The sequence below is a fragment of the Electrona antarctica genome (assembly GCF_951216825.1).
Source record: "Electrona antarctica genome assembly, chromosome: 6".
In the NCBI taxonomy this organism is placed as follows: Eukaryota; Metazoa; Chordata; class Actinopteri; order Myctophiformes; family Myctophidae; genus Electrona; species Electrona antarctica.
Window position 1 is genome coordinate 40,540,972 of NC_136811.1, and position 24,202 is coordinate 40,565,173.

At 39.8% G+C, this 24,202-nt stretch overlaps 2 protein-coding genes and 1 pseudogene across 3 annotated transcripts; 1 reads left to right on the plus strand and 2 right to left on the minus strand.

The window, feature by feature from the left end:
* Positions 1 to 1,428: 1,428 nt before the first annotated feature.
* LOC306925075 (trypsin-1-like) lies at positions 1,429 to 6,062 on the minus strand (the record flags this gene model as incomplete). Its single annotated transcript, XM_079503757.1, has 6 exons — positions 1,429 to 1,476; positions 2,213 to 2,314; positions 2,564 to 2,700; positions 3,399 to 3,655; positions 4,555 to 4,702; positions 6,023 to 6,062. 6 exons carry the CDS (start codon positions 6,060 to 6,062, stop codon positions 1,429 to 1,431), a joined length of 732 nt encoding a protein of 243 aa, XP_079359883.1.
* A 1,641-nt stretch (positions 6,063 to 7,703) lies between these two features.
* On the minus strand, positions 7,704 to 11,204 carry LOC306925076 (trypsin-1-like; annotated as a pseudogene). Its single transcript has 5 exons — positions 11,150 to 11,204; positions 9,501 to 9,648; positions 8,628 to 8,754; positions 8,219 to 8,318; positions 7,704 to 7,751 (listed from the first exon to the last, which is right to left on the minus strand). The product of its transcript is annotated as a trypsin-1-like (transcript).
* Positions 11,205 to 14,479: 3,275 nt separating this feature from the next.
* Positions 14,480 to 16,321, plus strand: LOC306924663 (trypsin-1-like). The gene is made up of 6 exons (XM_079503249.1): positions 14,480 to 14,549; positions 14,656 to 14,803; positions 15,113 to 15,360; positions 15,694 to 15,830; positions 15,949 to 16,050; positions 16,208 to 16,321. Exons 1-6 carry the CDS (start codon positions 14,510 to 14,512, stop codon positions 16,253 to 16,255), a joined length of 723 nt encoding a protein of 240 aa, XP_079359375.1. The 5' UTR covers positions 14,480 to 14,509; the 3' UTR covers positions 16,256 to 16,321.
* The last annotated feature ends 7,881 nt before the right edge of the window (positions 16,322 to 24,202 follow it).

Genomic DNA, 24,202 nt, shown 5'->3' on the forward strand with positions numbered 1-24,202 from the left:
CTAGAGTGGTCTACAGATGCACTAGAGTATGTCGTTGTAAACCATGAACTATTTTCATCTTTTTTATCTGCGGAAATCATGAAAAACTAGAAAAAGTGCCCTTCTGGGCACAGGTCTCCACCAGGAGGATAGTGTGTGTGATGTTTGGCAAAATGTTTAGGAGTAATATAAGTGTGTGTGTGTGTGTGTGTGTGTGTGTGTGTGTGTGTGTGTGTGTGTGTGTGTGTGTGTGTGTGTGTGTGTGTGTGTGTGTGTGTGTGTGTGTGTGTGACACGGCTTGGCCTGTTGTAGCGCCACCATGAGGCTGATTTGAAAACTGTCAAGTGGCATTTCTTCCTCAGCCTAGTGGGAATATGCATGCACAGTTTCACCACAATCGGACGCTGCGTCGAGTAGTTGTGGCGATTTGTACAAAACGGGTACAAAGCGGGCTACTCCTGAAAAGTGTAGAAGCCAATCGTAGGCAATGAAGGTGGATTATGAGAAATCAAACAAACCCGTCTTGATCACATGACTATGGAGAGCATGTGTACCGATTTGCGTGAAATTTGGATAACATCTGAAGGAGTAATATTAGAAAATGTGTTTTACATATGTCGGCCTCCTGGTGGCGCTATAAAGAGCAGATGTGAAAAATTCCAGGCAAAGGTTTTTCCTTGGCCTCTAGGGAGTTGGCATACAAAGTTATCCACAAATCCGTGCAGTTGGAGGTAAAAACACTTTTCGGCCAGTTATAGCGCCACCATGAGGCTGAGTTGAAAATGTTCACGTGGCATTTCTTCCTCGGCCTAGTGGGAATGTGTGTGCGCAATTTCACGGAAATCCGACGATGTGTTCATGATTTGCAGCATTTTGTTTGAAACTGAGCACTCCTGCAAACTTTGGAAGCCAATCTTAGCCAATCAGGATGGAGTCTGAGAAATCTGAAAGACTCGTTTCGTTGAATGGCTCTAGAGAGACTGTGTACCAATTTGTGTGATGTTTGGACAAAATCTGTAGGTGTACTGTCCAAAAACTTGTTTTGCACAAAGCGGCCTCCTGGTGGCGCTATAATAGGCCGTTCTGGAATTTTTTGGCATCGACCGGGTTAACGGTGCCGGAGATTAGCTGTTCACAGACGGACGGACACACGGACGGACGGACGGACGGACGGACACACGGACACACGGACGGATGGACGGAGTGCAAAACATACTCTCTCCCCATGCCTTCGGCCTGGTGGAGACAACAACATACTATGGTATAGAGTATTTCATGATTTTCATCTTTTTATCGTTAAATATAATGAAAACAATCACAACAAAGTAAAAGTCTCAAATACTTTATTATGCGAGATGGATAAAAAGGTAAGTGGAACAGCAAAAAGTGTTTGATGTATGACAGCTGAGGTGATGATAGTTGTAAAGATAGGCCTACATGGAATCAAACTTAGTTGCTGGCCATGGTTTGCTCCAGCCACTCGTTGTACCGGCATACCTGAAAATTGAGACAGAAAAACATACTCAGCATGGCTTTTGACACTTTGAGCTATATTTGTAAGATATAGTGTACGTATACTGTACGTAGTTGTGTACTGTATTGTTCATGGTTATTGCTTTTAGAGATCCCTTAACATTGTAAATTGCACATACCTGATACCACAATAGCACATATGGAGTATCAGTGTACAACAAGTTATTGCCATATGAGATATTTTAGGATTAACCTTTTGATGGGCGCTAACCCCTCCTATGCCCAGCTTTGTGTGTTTGTGTGTACCCCATAGCAATGATTTTATTGGCTGAGCAACGTGTGTACCCCATAGCGATGATTTGATTGGCTGAGCACGGAATGTGACGTATGATGATGAAAAAATAACGAGTGTGATTTTTTTTAAGGACACGAATCCTCTTGTAGTCTGTATTGATGTTGTTGGATAGTGTATTATTGTATGCTAGAGTTAAATGTTGGTTTAGAGATCTTTTTCTTTACAATGTTGTATTGTTTAACGCACTACAAGGAGCCTAATTGCCTCGTAGGAAAGAGTACTTTTTAAAATTGAACTGAATTGAACTGCATGGGCAAAAAGTGCTTTTGGTATGTCCTAAAGAGTTTTCATTTCATGGTACATTTCAAAGACATTGTTTCTCATTTTCGATACACTTACTGCTGCTCTTTAGCAATACACAGTCCTTGCTTTATTGGCGTGTCTCTGTTATACTGCATACTGTACCTTGGCGTAGACACCGGGATAGTTCTTCTGAGCACAACCATTGCCCCAGGACACAACACCCTGCAGCTCACCGTTACACACGACAGGGCCACCAGAGTCACCCTGAGAGAGAGAGAGAGAAGGAGAAGGCGAGAGAGAGAGAGAGAGAGAGAGAGAGAGAGAGAGAGAGAGAGAGAGATGAAAAGAAAACAGAAAGAACCAGGTGGAACAACAATTCATTTCTCAATACATCAATATTTAATCAATGTAAAAAGGAATGACCAGTAGGATATGCTGTTCTGACACATTGCTTTACTATTCAGAATGTGGAAAAGGAGGACCTCTGCAGGTGAGCCTTGTTGACTACAGTACCTGGCAAGAGTCCTTGCCTCCCTCCAGGAATCCAGCACAGAACATGTTGCTAGTGATCTGGCCAGGGTAGGATAATGTACATTCCCTATCAGTCAGGATAGGAATGTCCAGGCACTGCAACCTGTCTTCATCATCCCCTGGATACAGGTCAAAGCGTGGAAATGGTTTAAAACAACAGAGGAAAAGTAAATCCGGATCTCTGCTTTAAGCATTAAGGATAGCATTAAGGATACAACTATTATGATTACACTTTTAAAGGTTTCATTACATTCATTTTCATTCATTTTTATTTTTTGTTTTTCTTTTAGGTTTTATGACCGCAATTACACCCAAATAACCTGAACTTTGAACATTCAGTGGATTTTCTTTTTTGGTGGCTGTGGTTTTCTCTGTGTGTCCTGAACCCTTTTGAGCTGCAATGAAACCAGGCAAACAGGCCTCAACAGTGACATCTGCTGGCAAATCCCTATGTCATATATGGGATTTGTGGAGTCTTACCTCACACTTGTTTGAGCCAGAAAACCCCAGGCCACACAAAATCTGCTGAATGTTAAAAGTTCATGTTTTTTGTGTGCAATTGAGCTCAGGAAACTTCAAAGAAAATAAGAAAAATTACAAAAACTTATTTTTAATGTCACAATCCCTTTAATGTGAATGTTTGTTAAACAGATTATTATGAAGATGATTAATAATGGAGAGATTAGGCCTAATGTACATATAATGTGTAAATATTGTTCACAACTGAATTGTTATGGTAAATTCAGATCCACCTTTTCTCAGGTACACCCGTAACTGAGCTTAACTTGATCACTTTTTCAAAAGGTGCTATACTCACAGAAGTTCATGGTGTTGCCCCAGCCAGAGACTAAGCACCAGGTGCCAGCGGGGGCGCATGAAGTGGGCAGAGCCACAGGCTGCACATACTGGGTGAGGACAGCAGGCTTGCTCAGCTTGACCAGCATGATGTCATTGTCAATTTTGTAGGAGTCATAGTTTGGGTGGCGGATGATAAGGGAGGACTGGATCCACTGCTCGGTACCCTCGTCGAGGATGGTGTGGTGCTCGCCAAGACGAACCTGAGTACGGCTGACACTGGGTGAAAAGGGGGATTAACGTGAGTCTATGGGAGATGTATCTCTCCACATGTATGTTGACTGGATGATATAGAATGATCATTTTAAAGACATCTCACCTAGAAATGTGTAGGCTATAACCTGCGTTCACATGCAAATGGCCTATTTGTTCAAACAATATATGGGGAGTTGGGAGGGTCCAGAGAGTGTGTGTGTGTGTGTGTGTGTGTGAGTGATTGAGTGAGTGTACAAAATTTCTGTACTAATGACAAATTTGGAGTACAAATTTGGAGTATATGGTTCCATTGAACATTCCAGTTTGCTTCCCGGTGTGTCTATGGCACATGCTATGTCTGTCATCTTCTTCTCGTAGGGCATGTCATAATAGGTGAACATTCAGAGTGAGGAGGGGGCCTATTATGGAACTCGGTACAAAGTGTAGCATTGATGTTGGGCAGAAACAGATCATGCTGATCCCACCCCTTTTAGTATAATGGCCTAACTAAACTCCTTAGTGTGACTTTGTTTGGCCTAAGTCACATGGTTTTGAGACTTGCAGAAAAATAATTGCCTAGGTCTGGATTAAGTCAGTAAATAATTTGGCCTGAGTCAGGTTTAATCCTATTTATTCTTATTTAAACTTATGTTACATAACTGACAGACACTGTTATTTTTATTTTAATAATCATAAATTGTTAAATGTATTTAGTGAAATGATTAAGAAATATCATAGTTTTTGGTTATTTTTCCTGAAAAACGTTTAAAAAATTACTTAAGCTGTTTAAGAAGGTGATGATGAGAAGGGTTTACAATGCTTGTGATACATTGTAACAATAACATTCAACCCTAACATTAAACATTCAAATGACATTCAAGTGAGTTAAAAGGCATCCTAAAATATTTAAAGGATTGTCTTACGGCTTGGAGCAGTGAGCAGCAGACACAACCCAGTTCTCGTTGAGCAGGGAGCCACCACAGAAGTGGTAGCCAGCATTCAGAGACACCTGATAGGGATTGGAGTGTTCCTCACACTCATACCCTCCGACGATCTTGTCATCCTCCGCAACTGAAAACACACACATGATGTAAGCTGTTAGATATTCTGTGCTCCATAAACAACTGGGAGTTTCAGTTGGCAAACAGTTGAACTGAACTGAACTGGTGTCACAATGTGCCTATTCCACGATTTGATTCGACCTTCGATTTTTAGCTCACAATTCACAAAAGTATTAGGATATTGACTCTTGATTTGTAAAGAACAACAATTGTTTCTCAACAAATAACTTATAAATATCATAATAAATAACAACTGAAAATCTATAATAATAATAATAATAATAATAATATATTAACTTTGGGTTTTATGCCCTAACAGTCATTGACATTTTTGAGCGGTGCCTCCGCTCCATCACGCAGCTATGTGTGTCCCTATGCGTGTCTCTATGTGTGAATGTCTGTCCAAGCACGGAACGCTGCAACACGGTAACTCTGTCATTTCTCAACCGTTTCGGACACGGAAAGGCTCGCCGGAACAGGGCCGCCCCCCTGGGCACGTTCATGGGGGTCTGGACGTTCTGGGGACCCCCACATGGTAACTCTGTTATTTCTCGACCATTTCGAATCGAACGCGAGAAGGCCTAACCCCCACTCTGTAACTATATGTCATTTCTCAAAGATGTTTTTCCAAAAAATTATCAAAGTACAGTACAGAGCACAGTACACTACAATACAGTACAGAGCACAGTACAGTATAACAATAAATGTATAGTTGCACCGCTCAGTTCACACAGGTGTGATATTTAGATTATTTAACATGCGTTTACAGATGCGTTAACATTCTTTGAAAATGTGGCTTCCTTTGGACGTGTCACGTGCACGTGTGGGACTAACATAATGAAATAGCGTGAGAATCGCGATACGGCTTGTAATTTCAGTACACAGTATCAAACGTCAATTTCGATTCATTTTCGGGACATATCGAGTATCGTGACACTGACAGCCTTACAACTAATATGTCACTAAAAGGAGAAATCCAGACCAAAACACATGTACCCATGAATCTGTACTCAATTTATCCCACTCCTCCCATGTAAAATGCAGCTAGAATGCATTAGAATGCCGGTTGTCTTCATTCTAATGCAGGTATTTTAGTAGCTCCAAACGTTTTTCCAGAAATCGTCTATTAATAGTGTCCTGGTACTCACGCATGCACCACTTGTCACCCTCAAGCTGCCGTTCATACAGAACCCAGGGCCAGGCCGGGCCTTCATTTTCAGGCAAGTTGAGAACTCTACCTTTGGGTGCAGCTTATAGGCTAATTCATGGTTACATGTGTTTTGGATTAATATGTTGGGTAAGTGTCTTTAGGATCTAGGCCAGTACTCACAAGTAGCTCCGATGAGCAGAATGAAGACCAGAGACCTCATGGTTGCTGTGTGATCTTGTGATGAGAGGACTTCACCTGAACCCCTGGTTTATATGGAGTGATAAGTCCATATAGACACACCCCCCACAGACGTGGTGGACTAATCAGGTTGCTCAGATAAAATTATATTTAACAGTTGTACTGGCGATGATACCAAAATGTGTTAAGAGGCAGTCATTGTGGTAATTTGGTAACAGTATTTGAAGAAATAATTTTCATTTATTTCAAAAAGAAAAAAATACTACTGACATTATAATTCATAAAATGTTCTTCCTTAGTGGAAGGAACATTATTGGTAGCTATAGCGATTGTTTATTTGAAGTAACTCATTTGAGCGCATTGCAAATTGTCTTGGATATTCTGCATTATCTGTACATTTTGGTGCTTTGAACATCTGTATATTAACGTCAATAGTAAAAGAACATCTTAAAAAGTGGGTACAAAATGTCCTGTTCTTGTTATTTGTTTCCTTGGTAAATGGTGCGATGTACTTTGTTTCTAACCTTGACGTGGAAGTGAGCTCTGCACATGGCCTGGTCTCACACACACACACACACACACACACACACACACACACACACACACACACACACACACACACACACACACATTGCAATGACACCCAGATACAGAGAAGGTTCAAGCCTGCCTGTTTATTTAAAGGGGAATTCCACTCACTTTCAACATTTTACTACATTATGAAGTACATCTTTGTGATGTCATTGAGATGTACTTCATGTTACTGATCACGTTTCACTGTTTCAGACCTCCAGTTCTAGGCAACACAGAATGGGGGGACTTTTTATTATTATTTAACTCTAAGGTATATTAATGACATATAGTAAAATGTTGAAAATGAGTGTTATTCCCCTTTAAAGGGAGTAAAAGGGTTTAGGTGTTTGGTCTCATCTTTACTAACTATCTTAGCATGTCATACTGTATATGACACACACCTTTATGCATTATGTCACGTACTACTGTATGTGTAAATATGTATATAATTAGTTTGTTTCTTCAAACAAAAACACATTGATTTCACCCACTGTTTTACACCTGTAAACCTGTGATGTGACAATAAGGTTGATTGTGATTGTGATGGTGAAAGGCTCAGGGCAGGAGGTGGGGTTTGCTTTAGTGCCATTAGTCTGTCCCATTGTTTCAAAGTTCAATGGGCACAAACAAAGTCACAACTCTGAAACTGTTGCATGCAGCTTCATACTGTATATCGAGTTTGTCTCTGGATGTTAAAGAAAATGGTGCTATATATAGTGAAACCAAACAGGCCTATACTGGGTTGAACATTCACCTACTGTATACTGTATAGTAGTTCTATTTTATGAGTATGAGTATAGTATAGAGGGTTTAAAGTGGTTACATATTTTTGAAATACACATGGAAACGATACATAGCGTTTTTCACATTCCAATTAGCTATAGCCTAATTATGTAATTAAAATGGGAGACAATCATACAGTATATTTGGGGTGTACTGTAGAAACACAATGAAAAGAATCACAAAAAGTTAAATTGAAGCCTGAAAGACTTTATTATGCAATATGAAATAAATACTGGAGGTTTGAGGTAGGACGGCTGAGGTGATGGTAGTTGTAAGTAACATAGGCCTACAGGAGGTAGGATCAGACTTAGGAGTTGGCCATGGTTTGCTCCAGCCAGTCGTTGAACAGGCACACCTGAAAATGAACATAGAAAATATTGACCATATGCTCAGCTTGACTTTGACCTATATATATATATGGATTTAGTTGTGTATGGTTCAATGTTCCAGGATTTTATTTCTCATGCTTAGAATACAGTACAACTGTTGCAACAGGCAGTGATATTCTTGTTAAATGTATAGCTTACTCAATATTGTGGAACAAATAATTGTTTATCATTCCAAATTTTCTCTAATGTATGAATAAAGATTTTTGCATGAATTGAATTGAATTGAATTGAATTATAAGAGAATTTCCACATCCTAAAGGTCAGATGAAAATGATTTCACAATTCTGTTGCAAAAAGATGCACCTCAAAAAACCTATTTTCTCAGATTCACCCTGGCAAGATCCTTGATTTTATGAATGTCAATTAAGTCTCTATTCTATGAATAAAGATACATATAACTCATAGATAAGATGTTTGAGGCATACAACTGTACCTTAGCATAGACTCCAGGGTGGTCCTTCTTAGCACAACCGTATCCCCAGGACACAACACCCTGCAGCTCACCGTTACACACGACAGGGCCACCAGTCACCCTGAGAGAGAGAGAGAGAGAGAGAGAGAGAGAGAGAGAGAGAGAGAGAGAGAGAGAGAGATAGAGAGAGAGAGAGAGAGACACACAGAGAGACACAGAGAGACACAGAGAGACACAGAGAGAGTGAGAGAGAACAAAAAGAGAAAGAGGAGGAAAGTGGAACAAGACATACATTAATTTCTCAATACATCAAGACCATCAATATTGTAAAAGGAATGACCACTAGGCTCTTCTGACACACTGCTTTACTATTCAGATGCATTGATGGAGAAGGAGGACCTCTGCAGGTGAACCCAGTTGACTACAGTACCTGGCAAGAGTCCTTGCCTCCCTCCAGGTATCCAGCACAGAACATGGCTTCAGTGATCATGCCAGGGTAGGAGTTGTCACAATCCTCATGAGACAGGATGGGAATGTCCAGGCACTGCAGCTTGTCGCTGTCATCCCCTGGGGTTAAATACAGGTGAAAGTGGAAATGGTTTTAAAACAACAGAGGACACCTTAATCCTAATCAATGCTTTGTCAAAGCTTAAATTGCATTAAGGAAAGGAAAGCCATTATTATTATAGTTGGTTTTAATGACAATACAATGTTTCTGAAATCAAATATGATGAAACCAAATATGACGAAGAGTAACAAAGATAAAACATAATGGAGATTAGCCCTACTAATTATTTTTAAATGAATGGCCAATGGTCCGTGTTAGCCATATTGTATGTTATGCTTTATGATTTGGGGACTGATGTGTAAATATTACACAACTGAATTGTTATGGTATACAGTAGCAGATGCACTCATGCAGTTTCAGCGGTAACTGAGCATAACTTTATCACTTTTTAGTTAGTTCCTCTCCACTTTGTAGCTACTTATTTTATTTTAATGAATAAAGTTAAGCACCCACAATAAACTATCAGTGAAATAAATATTAAATATATAAGTTGTTTATTTCACAAAAATGTATATAATATATCTTAGTTTTTTATTAATAATTGATGGTGTTCTTTGATACTCTTTGATTGTATCTCTAATGCTCTGTATCTGTAATGTAAATTGCTATGCTGTCTCTGGTGCCTGAATTCCCACGTGGGATCTATAGATTTATCGATCTATCTTTCCTAGTTGAGGTTTTCTTATGCCTCATGTCATGAGGTGAGTTAAATATTAATATAAAGTGTTGTCTTACGACTTGTAGCAGTGAGCAGCAGACACAACCCAGTTCTCGTTGACCAGGGAGCCACCACAGAAGTGGTAGCCAGAGTTCAGAGACACCTGATGGGGCTGGGAGTATTTCTCACACTCATACCCTCCGACAATCTTGTCCTCCTCTGCAACTAAACACACACATGGAATATACCATTAATTATTGTGTCCTCCGTAAACAGAAGGGATAAATAAGATAAAGAATGGATGGGTTGAATAAAAGAATAGACTCTCCTAAATCAATATCAAGCGCAAAAATATCAATTTTAATTGTATCCATCCAGCACTGATAGTGGCTTTAAGAAATGGAAGGATAGTGGGCTTGTTGGCCAACTATTTGAAGGACAAGTATTACAATGATTTCAACAACTCATTCAAGAATTCAATTTACCTGTTCTTGACCAGCGTACATATTTACAATTCAGGGCATTATGTACAGAAAAATAAAGAATGGGAAATATTAAAGGAACCATCCAATATAGAACAGTTGTTTATAAGGTGTGAATAACAACATAAATTATTATTTTAAGATTTTACAGAGCATGCAACAAGACATTAAAAATAAAGATTTGGAAACAAAACAAAACGTGGGAATTGGAATTCAGAATAATAACCCTTCTGAAAACAAATGGGAGGAAGCATGTCTTTATGGCCAAAAACAAATACATAGCCTAGACCAAATTGGAGAGCGTTTGACTGGAAGGTCCAAAATATGTATTTTAGAACTCCAGCCATAATGGCTAAATATGGAAAATCCTCATGATTAAGTTGGATGACTTGTGGACACAAAAGAGACATTTCGGACATGGGCCTGTCCAAATACTGGGAGGATGTTAAAATTGGAATAGAACTTGTTTTGGAAACACAATTAAGCTTGGATCCAAAGTTATATATTTTAGGCATCCATGCTGGAAACTATATCTATTAAGGACACTATTGTAATAGCTAAACAAGCTATATATTATATGGCTGCAAGAAGAGCCACAATAACCAAACATAAAACAATGGCAACAAAGGGTGAATGAGGTGTTTGTTATCGATAAGATTACTGCCAAAATACAGTTGAAAATGGACATGTTTATAGTCACCAACTAGGCTATATGTCATGATCGAGCGGGGGCGGGCCTTGGTGTGTGTGCTGTTGGCCTGTCGCATGTCCCCCCACTGTAGTGACTGACTGGGGGGGTTTCCAAATCACCCAAATCACTGAATGCTCCTTTAATACTATTTTCTAGTATAACATGTTGGGTTGTCAGGAAATTATTATGTAAAGCTAGTTAATGTACTGTTTACTGTAGACAGCCATGTTTATTTATTAATTGATTAAATCTATGATTGGATGTTTCTGTTACATATTGTTTTGTTTATTTTGGTTTCATGTAGGCTAAGCCTATTTCCTTGGTGGTGGTGTTTATTAACCATGAAATAGATAAGGACTGTTTATGTTTATAACCAAATAAGGGAACATATTGTATGAATTTCATGCATGAACAAATGGGAGAATTAAATAATTATTTCATACAGAAGGATGGTCTTCCTGCTTTCTTTGTCGCACCTCCAACGGTGCCATGGCGGACTATGCATGAAAGAATAGGTTAGGCAAATGTCTTTCAGATCTAGGCCTATACTCACAAGCAGCTCCGATGAGCAGAATGAAGACCAGAGAACTCATGGTTGCTGTGTGATTCTGTCGTTTCTTCACTTGTCTTGGACCTCTGTTTATGGAGTGGTCAGTCCCAACAGTGCCTCAGTCAGTCCCTCTAGGACACTCCCCAAACACACTTGGTGGACCAATCAGGATAATCAGAAACAATTATGTACAAGACCAAACTGTGTTGCTCCTGTAAGGAATTTGTATAATTGAATTATGGTATTTAAATAAATAAATACCGCTTCAGCCATTTCTGAAATAAAATGTATGCATTCTTACTACTACCGGTATATTAAAAAAAAAAAATCTGCACACCAGTATTGCTGCTCCCAAATGCAGGTTTACTTATGTAACTCAAAGTGTTACATAAAGTATTTTTTTATTCTAATATACAATGTTACTGATTTTGATCCAGCACCCAGCCTAGTAGGTCTGGGATGTGCATGGCTTTTAGCTGTTTAGCAGCTTCTCTCTTTAACGTGCATTCTTACTACTGACATCACAATTCATAGCCTATACTTTATTCCTTAATAGCAGGGATTGCAAACTTTTAATCCAAACTTTGTTTGGATTAAAACAGTTATGTGATTTGTTATGTGTTGATCCTGTGAACAATTTCATAATATGTAGTAAAATGAACAGATATTAAATGAGTGGACTGTGATTAGTCTTAAATTTGGAAATGTATGCAACGTGTTCTGTGTCTAATCTTAAAATGGCACGAGTGGAGTCCTGCAGATGGCCTGGTTCACACACACACACACACACACACACACACACACACACACACACACACACACACACACACACACACACACACACACACACACACACACACACACGCACGCACGCACACACACACACACACACACACACACACACACACACACACACACACACACACACGCCCGCACACACATAGTCACACACAGTCACACACACCCACACACACTACACAGGACATAGTTTCACCTGAAAAAGGTCACGCACACGCATGCACACACGCACACGCACGCACGTGCACACACACACACACACACACACACACACACACACACACACACACACACACACACACACACACACACACACACAGGACATAGTTTCACCTGAAAAAGGTGAAGCTATGGCCCGCCAGGCCAGAAATACATTTAGAACTGGTTCAAACTAACACAATTTGATGCCCACATTTTTTGGTAGATTTTTTGACTAAAAAGCACATGTAACAGAATTACAGTATGAAACAAAATGGGCCTGACTGTTCACGACCCAATATATAGGCCTACATATCCTAAAAGTATCATAAATCTTGCAACCAAAACAAAATAATAATCATAAAATAAATTGTTTGTGTGTGGGAGCCTGAACATGTCACTGTAGATGAGCGGCAGGTTTTCAATCACCATAAAGTAGTTCAGTCTGTCCCTGGATGTTAGATGCCAAAGGAAATATTTACAAGTTACAATGTTTGAAGGATCTATGGAATGGAGAATTTATGTCATATGTGTCTGTCTGTCTGAGCAAATTGACATGTTACGTCATGATGATGTACGCTGATAAGAGCGTGCACTTCACACGGGTGTTATGTGATGTTTTTAACTCCAGGTCACAGAAGTGAATGCAGAACTGTGTAAAGCAACAAAGTAAAGGACACTTTTTGTCACACCATGCTGTCGTTAACTTTAACTACATAAACCCTAGCATCCCTTTTCTGGGTATATGTCATAACCAAGCTCACAATCTTGCGACACATTGGGAGCTTGTAGATCGGCAACTTTTAAGATGTAGGGGGAAAAGGAGGAGACCAACAGAGTACCACAGACGAAAAACAGTCTAAGTCCAAATTTCAGACTGACCCCTCCACGAAAAGGCCTCGTTGTCCTGAACCCTTATCTATCATTTATACATTATGGATCAATAGTGTGGACTTAGACTGTTATTCGTCTGTGGTACTCTATTGACCCCTGAGGGATACTGGGTAACAAAGTCTCTAAAAGGGATATTTTCAAACATGTTTGGGGTGAAATATTCCTTTAAGTGATATATGAAACAAAGCATTTTAGGGATGTACACATTTTTGTGTAATTAAATTGCTTTATGATGTCTTTTTGAGGGACGGCCGTAAACCCGCCAAATTAATATTTTCATCACTTAAGTAAACTCTTTGTTTCACTTGTATATTATAAACACCTTCAGTCAAGGGCCTGGGAGTTAGGCCTATGTGTGGTGTGGTGATGAAACATACTTGAAAAATCATGTAAAAAAGAAAATCAATATCTCAATTATCAAAAAACGTATTGCCTTTACTATAATTTTCTATAATACTTATAGAATAAATAATAAATTAGGGCACACTAACTAACAATATACTGTTATTGAAAGGAAAAGTAAGCAAGTAAGTACTAAAATTAACCAAGTTGAATTTAGGGCATTGACTCGAGCTCAGAGCTCTTCATGTACAGAATCTCAACCGTTTAGAGTAATGATTCTCAACCATTTAATAATCTGCTATCAGTGTTAATTTAACTCAAATGGAACTGTGTACAAATTGAACCAAAGGTATACAATTAGTTCTATATACTCTTAGAGTTACAGCGATTTAGTTCCTAACTATAAATCCTTTATAGCTAGGCTCATGGGTCCCCAGATCCCACGTTGAGAACCATTGGTTTAGATTCTAAACCATGGTTTACTCTAATCCTAAAAATGTTATGCCACCATCATATTTATTTTCTCACAACTGACCAGTGAACATAAGGTAAACATATTTGCTTTGTGACCCATCCAGTTCACAAACATATCGAACAGAAGTCTTCTTTCCTACTTATTTTACCTACCAGTGAGTAAATGGTAAATGGTAAATGGTGCATTTATCTAGCGCCTTTATCCAAGGCGCTTTACATAGATTGTGCATTACATTCACCCATTCACACACACATTCATACACCGATTGCGGCAGAAGCCATGCAAGGTACCAACCAGCACATCGGGAGCAATTTGGGGTTCAGTGTCTTGCCCAAGGACACTTCGACATGTAGACAGGAGGAGCCGGGATTCGAACCGCCGACCCATGGATCATTGGACGACCTGCTCTACCTCCTGAGCCACAGTGAGTAACGACGTTATGTGAACAATACATCTGTTGCAGTGTATTACCAGATAGCACTGGCCTCTTGGCATCAACATTCAGGATGCCTGCCAATTCCAGCTTGTCAGTACCTGCGAATATTTTAAATGATGCTATTATTCAACCAATCAGGGAGCGTAGTAGAGCAGGGTAGTGGGTTTATAAACAAGAGGTCCAGGTGAAGTCCTCTCATCGACTGCATCACACAACAACCATGATGTCTCTGATCTTTGTTCTGCTCATCGGAGCTGCTTGTGAGTATCAGGGTTATTGCAGTTAAAAAATATAACTATGCTTTTGCATTCATGCAAAGCTTTAAACTGTTCAATCTTATTTAAACTGATTCCCTGTATGTTTTAGTTGCTGAGGAGGACAAGATCGTCGGAGGATATGAGTGTGAGAAACACTCCCAGCCCCATACAGTGTCTCTGAACTCTGGCTACCACTTCTGTGGTGGCTCCCTGGTCAATGAGAACTGGGTTGTGTCTGCTGCTCACTGCTACAAGTCGTAAGACAACACTTAAAACATTTACATTTAGAGTACGATTTTCATGGGAAATACAATAATAAATAGTCTCATTCAAACATAATCTCTTTCAATCATCACTCATGATCCACTAGAAGTGTATAGTTTATATCTACAGAGACCCTTCCTTCTACCTGTATTTTTCTTATTTTACCTTTGTTAGGGACATTTGTGGGAGTCAAGCTGAGAAGTTATGTACTGTTCTACTACATAGCTTATGAAGTTCTACAAGAGCTTTCTCTCCTGTATTTCCAAGCAAATTTAACACATATACCCATTTTCCTTCTACAGCCGCGTTCAGGTTCGTCTTGGCGAGCACCACATCAGGGTCACCGAGAATACCGAGCAGTTCATCACCTCCTCCCGTGTCATCCGTCACCCCAACTACAGCTCCTACAACATCGACAATGATATCATGCTGATCAAGCTGAGCACACCCGCCACCCTCAACCAGTATGTGCAGCCTGCGGCTCTGCCCACTTCCTGCGCCCCCGCTGGCACCATGTGCTTAGTCTCTGGATGGGGCAACACCATGAGCTGTGAGTAAATTATCCTTCTGGGAGGCAAATCAAAAATATATAAATGGAAAATGGTTCAGTATTTTTTTATATATTAATTTTCATAGCTATTATCAGACAAAACAGACAAGCACATCAACAATAGACACAAGACATGTAACAATAAAGCAAAAAAATACCAGACTATAATGCTATGCTATATGCTTCTACATTATTAATGAATTCACCTATCATGATGATTAGTGGTAAGTACCACAATTCAAAAGTTGGACATGTTAACACTTCACAAATGTTACGTCTTTACACTGTTTGTCATTCAAACCACTTTCCACCTAAAATCTGTTTGACTCGCAGCTGTTAGCGGCGACAAGCTGCAGTGCCTGGACCTTCCCATCCTCTCTGACGAGGACTGTGACATGTCCTACCCTGGCATGATCACCAACGCCATGTTCTGCGCTGGATACCTGGAGGGAGGCAAGGACTCTTGCCAGGTATATATAGTTAACATTTCCCGTACTCATATAATAAGGTATCTCTGACATCATTGATCATTATTTAGATATCTAATCATCGTTCCACTCTGGCTAATTTTCACGTCCCTCCTCTCAGGGTGACTCTGGTGGCCCCGTTGTGTGCAACGGTGAGCTGCAGGGTGTTGTGTCCTGGGGATACGGTTGTGCTGAGAGGGACCACCCTGGTGTCTACGCCAAGGTAACACTTAAAACCACCTGAAATAATAAATCATATTATTTACTCTGTATATTGTATTTAAGCTAATACTGGAAGAATTTATTCCACGTCAGGTTTAACTTCTGTTGGATTGACACATTCATTTTTGATTTACTAACTCCTAATGTCTCTTGTTTAGGTCTGCATCTTCAATCAGTGGCTGCAGGACACCATGGCCAAATACTAAGTGATCCTGATCATGCTCCAGTCCAATTAATGCACTTAATCATCATGTCATGTGTGTGTTCCATCCTTTGTACTGGAAAATAAATCATTTGAACTTTATCTGTGAAGTCTATTTCATTTTTCTTTGCTTAAATAATGATTCAGATTTTGTCTGAGCTGTTTTGAATTCATGTACACTTTTTTGAATATTCTAAAATAGTGGTTCAAATAGTGGAGTCCATCAGAGGCCTCCAGGGGGTCCCCGGCAAAATTAATAATAATGTTTATTAATAATGTGTAATTTCTGCTTTAATGATGTTTAATTTCACAATGTTTTACCTAAAAGATTGAGATTCATTATTTTTGGCACTGGTTACCAATCCAATGAATATTGCTTGTACAGTAATACTGTACTTAAGAGATGCAACCTAGTGTAAATGCAGTACACACTTGTGACACACATGCACGAAGACCTGAACTGTCTTCTCCTGTTGCTGCTAGTTGCAAGTAATTTTATACATTTATACATAACACATTTCATTTCATAATACATTTCAACCCTCTAAGAGCAGAATTTCTATAAAGAAAAATGTGCTCACAGTAGTTTTCATATTGATGGTAGCTTCTTTTTAGCACACATCAGGCTAACTGGAGTATAGCAATGTTAAATATAGTGCCCAAATGGATTTGAATGATCATACAATATATTCCAATACAATTCCAATAACACCAAAAGCTTAGCACCTGTAACATTTCAGTGTTACACTAATGTGTTTTCCATTGTGTAATAGCCCTAAGGTATAAAACAGGTAGCTTGCATAAACCAGGCGATGTTGACGGCACACTTCCCTGCATCTTCCTCTGTGACTCCTGCCACCTGCATGTAGTCTCTCACCGCATCCATATTAAAACCTCCTCTCAGGCCTTCCTTTTCTTGATTTAAGTTTAACTCCCTTATTGGATGTGTTAAATCAATCATAAGTCATAAGCAGCTTAAATCACTGTTGAAGAATGGATTTAAACTCAAAATATAGCTGCAAGCAGCGATAAGGCGGGACCAAGACTTATATACTGACTTGGCAGTGCCCAGATTTGAACCCATGACTTTGTAAACGTATTGCCTTTACTTAGTTAGTTAGTTGCTGCGAGAGTGAGGTCTAGCCAACACCAACTCGGGATTCCTGGATCGCAGTGGATCTCCTCCTCCCATGTCATCCGTCACCCCAAGCTCCTACAACATCAACAATGACATCATGCTGATCAAGCTGAGCACACCCGCCACCCTCAACCAGTATGTGCAGGCTTTGGCTCTGCCCACTTCATGCACTCCCGCTGGCACCATGAGGTTTGGGGGAGGGTTCTACAAAATCTCTTCTAAATCCTATAACAGTTTTCTGAAAAATGTATGTTACTAATTGGAACCTTTTACGCAATGTATTGTCAATGGCAATAGCACAAACTTTGGCATGCTACTAGTCCTAAATACTTACACCTATAAACCCCATTCTTCAAAAGTGTGACGCAAAAGTGTGACGCAAAAGTGTGACGCAAAAGCGTGACGAAAAAGCGTGACGAAGAAGCTGTATACTGTATGCAACTGTTCTTAGCATGAGCAACCAGCTATATGAAGCTGAATATGAAACTGTTCAAAGCATGAGCAACCAGCTATATGAAGCTGAATATGAAACTGTTCTAAGCATGAGCAACCAGCTATATGAAGCTGTATATGCGACTGATCTTAAGCATGAACAACCAGCTGTATGAACTTGAAGCTGTAGGCCTATATGCAACTATATGCAACTAAAATTATGAAAAATGGCATGCTATAGTATGCCGTCTGAGGCCATGGGCTGAACTTGAACCCACGACCTGTGGCTCACATAGACAGCAGCTTATCACAGAGTGCCACCATGCTCTCTGAGAATCTCCTCAGCTTTCCATCTCTTTCCAGTTCTCTTCTGGATGTTATTCTCCAAAACATGCTGCAGAGTGAAAGTAGCTGGATTTGAACTCACAACCTCTGGCTCACATGGACGTCATCTTAACAAGGGTGCCACTGAGCTCTCATTGATTTTTAGGTTGTATGTTGTTCTTCTTGGTGTCACTTTTCAAATGGGGCCTTGGGATCTTGTACAGAGCATTTGAATGGTGCTGTGCATCAAAGGTGTCTTTAGTGCTTTTAAGTGTTATCGTGGATGTTAATCAGATAATACAGAGGAGAAACCATGACAGGACACAGACAGCCTCCCCATTGGTGGATGTGATCCTGGCAGCCAGCCCAGGTGTGTTCTGGTCCTGTTGATTGAGCTGAGAAGGACCTATAAACCTTCAAGGTTTATAGGTCCTGCTCTGCTCAATCAACAGGAGCAGAACACACACTCGTTACTTTTCTTCCAGTTTATTATACTCGTCGTCACGCTACTAGTCCTACATACTTACACCTAGAAACCCCATTCAAACCTACTTAGGTTCATCTTACGGTGGACATGTTTGCCTGAAAAGGAATCTTTGAAATGTTTCATAGTTTTAGAAATATAGTGCTTTCAAATTTGAGAAATCTACAATGGGGCTCAATGGCAGATATTGGCACGTCAAAAAAGCACTTTCACCTAGAAACTGCATTCACACTGTTTCAAATTCAGCTTACTGTGGAGACACATGCTGGAACTTTTTACTTTGAAATGTTTTGTAGTTTCTGAGTTATTTAACTTAAACGCCCAATGCATTCTCAATGGCAATAGCACAAACTTTGGCATGCTACTAGTCCTACATACTTACACATAGAAACCCCATTCAAACCTATTTAGGTTCATCTTACGGTGGACATGTTTGCCTGAAAAGGAATCTTTGAAATGTTTCATAGTTTTAGCATGCCGTTTTCCATCATTTTTGAGGATTTGAAAAAAAGACGAAAATCACTCCGAGACCATGGGCTATAGCCCATCGTCTCGGAGTGATTTTCGTCTTTTTTTCAAATCCTCGTTTTTCATCATTTATGACCATGGGCTATAGCCCATATCGGACGGCATACTATAGCATGCCGTTTTTCATAATTTTTGAAGATTTGAAAAAAAGACGAAAATCACTCCGAGACGATGGGCTATAGCCCATGGTCTCGAACGGCATACTATAGCATGCCGTTTTGCATCATTTTTGAGGATTTGAAAAAAAGACGAAAATGACTCTGAGACGATGGGCTATAGGCCATGGTCTCGGAGTGATTTTAGTATTTTTTTCAAATCCTCAAAAATGATGAAAAATGGCATGCTATAGTATGCCGTCTGAGGCCATGGGCTGAACTTGAACCCACGACCTGTGGCTCACATAGACAGCAGCTTATCACAGAGTGCCACCATGCTCTCTGAGAATCTCCTCAGCTTTCCATCTCTTTCCAGTTCTCTTCTGGATGTTATTCTCCAAAACATGCTGCAGAGTGAAAGTAGCTGGATTTGAACTCACAACCTCTGGCTCACATGGACGTCATCTTAACAAGGGTGCCACTGAGCTCTCATTGATTTTTAGGTTGTATGTTGTTCTTCTTGGTGTCACTTTTCAAATGGGGCCTTGGGATCATGTACAGAGCATTTGAATGGTGCTGTGCATCAAAGGTGTCTTTAGTGCTTTTAAGTGTTATCGTGGATGTTAATCAGATAATACAGAGGAGAAACCATGACAGGACACAGACAGCCTCCCCATTGGTGGATGTGATCCTGGCAGCCAGCCCAGGTGTGTTCTGGTCCTGTTGATTGAGCAGAGCAGGACCTATAAACCTCCTGCTCTGCTCAATCAACAGGAGCAGAACACACACTCGTTACTTTTCTTCCAGTTTATTATACTCGTCGTCACGCTACTAGTCCTACATACTTACACCTAGAAACCCCATTCAAACCTACTTAGGTTCATCTTACGGTGGGCATGTTTGCCTGAAAAGGAATCTTTGAAATGTTTCATAGTTTTAGAAATATAGTGCTTTCAAATTTGAGAAATCTACAATGGGGCTCAATGGCAGATATTGGCACGTCAAAAAAGCACTTTCACCTAGAAACTGCATTCACACTGTTTCAAATTCAGCTTACTGTGGAGACACATGCTGGAACTTTTTACTTTGAAATGTTTTGTAGTTTCTGAGTTATTTAACTTAAACGCCCAATGCATTCTCAATGGCAATAGCACAAACTTTGGCATGCTACTAGTCCTACATACTTACACCTAGAAACCCCATTCAAACCTATTTAGGTTCATCTTACGGTGGACATGTTTGCCTGAAAAGGGATCTTTGAAATGTTTCATAGTTTTAGCATGCCGTTTTTCATCATTTTTGAGGATTTGAAAAAAAGACGAAAATGACTCCGAGACGATGGGCTATAGCCCATGGTCTCGAACGGCATACTATAGCATGCCGTTTTCCATCATTTTTGAGGATTTGAAAAAAAGACGAAAATCACTCCGAGGCCATGGGCTATAGCCCATCGTCTCGGAGTCATTTTCGTCTTTTTTTTTCAAATCCTCGTTTTTCATCATTTATGACCATGGGCTATAGCCCATATCGGACGGCATACTATAGCATGCCGTTTTTCATCATTTTTGAGGATTTGAAAAAAAGACTAAAATCACACCGAGACGATGGGCTATAGCCCATGGTCTCGAACGGCATACTATAGCATGCCGTTTTGCATCATTTTTGAGGATTTGAAAAAAAGACGAAAATGACTCTGAGACGATGGGCTATAGGCCATGGTCTCGGAGTGATTTTAGTCTTTTTTTCAAATCCTCAAAAATGATGAAAAATGGCATGCTATAGTATGCCGTCTGAGGCCATGGGCTGAACTTGAACCCACGACCTGTGGCTCACATAGACAGCAGCTTATCACAGAGTGCCACCATACTCTGAGAATCTCCTCAGCTTTCCATCTCTTTCCAGTTCTCTTCTGGATGTTATTCTCCAAAACATGCTGCAGAGTGAAAGTAGCTGGATTTGAACTCACAACCTCTGGCTCACATGGACGTCATCTTAACAAGGGTGCCACTGAGCTCTCATTGATTTTTAGGTTGTATGTTGTTCTTCTTGGTGTCACTTTTCAAATGGGGCCTTGGGATCATGTACAGAGCATTTGAATGGTGCTGTGCATCAAAGGTGTCTTTAGTGCTTTTAAGTGTTATCGTGGATGTTAATCAGATAATACAGAGGAGAAACCATGACAGGACACAGACAGCCTCCCCATTGGTGGATGTGATCCTGCAGGAAGGACCTATAAACCTTCAAGGCACGCACGCACGCACGCACACACACACACACACACACACACACACACACACACACACACACACACACACACACACACACACACACACACACACACAGAAAGCACAAGGATCTGGTGCAAAAACATGGACTGATTGTCATAATTACAAGCTGAGTTGACTGATCCCTTTCTGTGATCCCTTCAGCTGCTGGTTTTCCAAATTGGTGTCAGAGGTTTGGGGGAGGGTTCTACAAAATCTCTTCTAAATCCTATAACAGTTTTCTGAAAAATGTATGTTACTAATTGGAACCTTTTACTTTGAAATGTTTCGTCGTTTTTGAGTTATTCAACGTAAACGCCCAATGTATTGTCAATGGCAATAGCACAAACTTTGGCATGCTACTAGTCCTAAATACTTACACCTAGAAACCCCATTCTTCAAAAGTGTGACGCAAAAGCGTGACGAAAAAGCGTGACGAAGAAGCTGTATACTGTATGCAACTGTTCTTAGCATGAGCAACCAGCTATATGAAGCTGAATATGAAACTGTTCTAAGCATGAGCAACCAGCTATATGAAGCTGTATATGCGACTGATCTTAAGCATGAACAACCAGCTGTATGAACTTGAAGCTGTAGGCCTATATGCAACTATAGCATGCCGTTTTTCATAATTTTTGAGGATTTGAAAAAAAGACGAAAATGACTCCGAGACGATGGGCTATAGCCTATAGCATTGAGAATGCATTGGGCGTTTAAGTTAAATAACTCAGAAACTACAAAACATTTCAAAGTAAAAAGTTCCAGCATGTGTCTCCACAGTAAGCTGAATTACAAAAAGTGTGAATGGAGTTTCTAGGTGAAAGTGCTTTTTTGACGTGCCAAAATCTGCCATTGAGCCCCATTGTAAATTTCTCAAATTTGAAAGCACTATATTTCTAAAACTATGAAACATTTCAAAGATTCCTTTTCAGGCAAACATGTCCACCATAAGATTAACCTAAATAGGTTTGAATGGGGTTTCTAGGTGTAAGTATGTAGGACTAGTAGCATGCCAAAGTTTGTGCTATTGCCATTGAGAATGCATTGGGCGTTTAAGTTAAATAACTCAGAAACTACAAAACATTTCAACGTAAAAAGTTCCAGCATGTCTCCACAGTAAGCTGAATTACAAAAAGTGTGAATGGAGCTTCTAGGTGAAAGTGATTTGCCATGAAAGGTGAAAGTGAAAGTGATTTTTCTTTGACGTGCCAATTTCTGCCATTGAGCCCCATTATACATTTCTCATATTTGGTTTCGGACGGCATACTATATAGCATGTTGTTTTTCGTGATTTTGGAGGATTTGAAAAAATGATGAAAATCACGAAATAGGCCTACTATAGTTCATGGTTTCAGACAGCATTTCATGATTTTGAGGTACTATGTCAGAGCCAGGACTTGAACCTGTGGCCTCCTGATTCCCAGGCAGGCTCTGTACCCAGTGAGTCACTGTGCTTGCTGTGTACAATAAGCAAAAATGATAATGATGAATGAAGCGTGACGAAAAAGCGTGACGGAAAAGCGTCTGTCTGTCTGTCTGTCTGTCTGTCTGTCTGTCTGTCAATCTATCAATCTATCTGTCTTCAAGCCTACCTAACTTCTAGTATTTTATTTTGAAGTTGTAGAAGGACCAAGACCATGTGATTTAACCATGTGACCAGGGAACAGAATAGTCACGTGACTTCATTTTTTTATTCAGAAACTACAAATGGAGCAGTGTGTGGAATCAGACTGAATATTTAAAAAACAGAAAAATAAGCCACGTTTTGTTTGTGGGATTCAATTGAACCAAATTTCAATTCAGAAGAAAAACAAAATGAAAATCTAGTACATTTCTGTTTGCTGGATTCAAATTGAACTAACATATAAGGTTGACCAGTTTTTGTGATTTTTCGATTTCGATTTCACATTTTTCAATTATGAACAAAATCCTTTTTTGTTCAAAAATAGCAAATTTCTATTTGCTGGACTCAAACAGAATTATACTAAGGCACCACCATTTCTGTGATTTTTCGGTTAGTGTTTTCAATTATGAACCTAAAAAGGAAAAATGTTGGATTCAGATTCAAATAAGGCAATTATACTAAGGTCCCCTGACCCATGGTCTCGGATCGCGTACTATACTGTGCCATTTTTCATGATTTTGGAGGATTTGAAAAAAAGGTGAAAATCGTGGAAAAGCGACAGGCTATAGTCCATGGTTTCGGAGGGCATACTTACTATAGTATGTCGTTTTTCGTTATTTTTGAGGATTTGAAAAAAATATGAAAATCACGAAAAGGCGACAGGCTATAGTCCATAGTGTGCCATTTTTCATGATTTCGAAGCACATAATAGTATGCCTTTTTTCGTGATTTTCATATTTTCTCATGTAAATACAACAAATTGAGCAGGGCACTGCAGGGAGTTGAACCCCGTTCCGGTAAACCAGGAGTACCACACCAGTGCCTTAGTTTTGGTTTTGTTGTAGTTTACAGATCCAAAAACAATCACATTCAATTACATTTCATCAGTAAAGTCAGTTCACAATTTACATTCCAATTCCATTTTTCCCTTTTTTCCCATTCCAAAGTGTGTTTGTCTTATGTCTTACTGTAGGCCTATGCAACACCAGCAATGCTAGCCTTTGGAAGGAAAACCGTGTAATGTAGTCTCAGCACATAACAGCTTTGCGAGATAGGCTACAA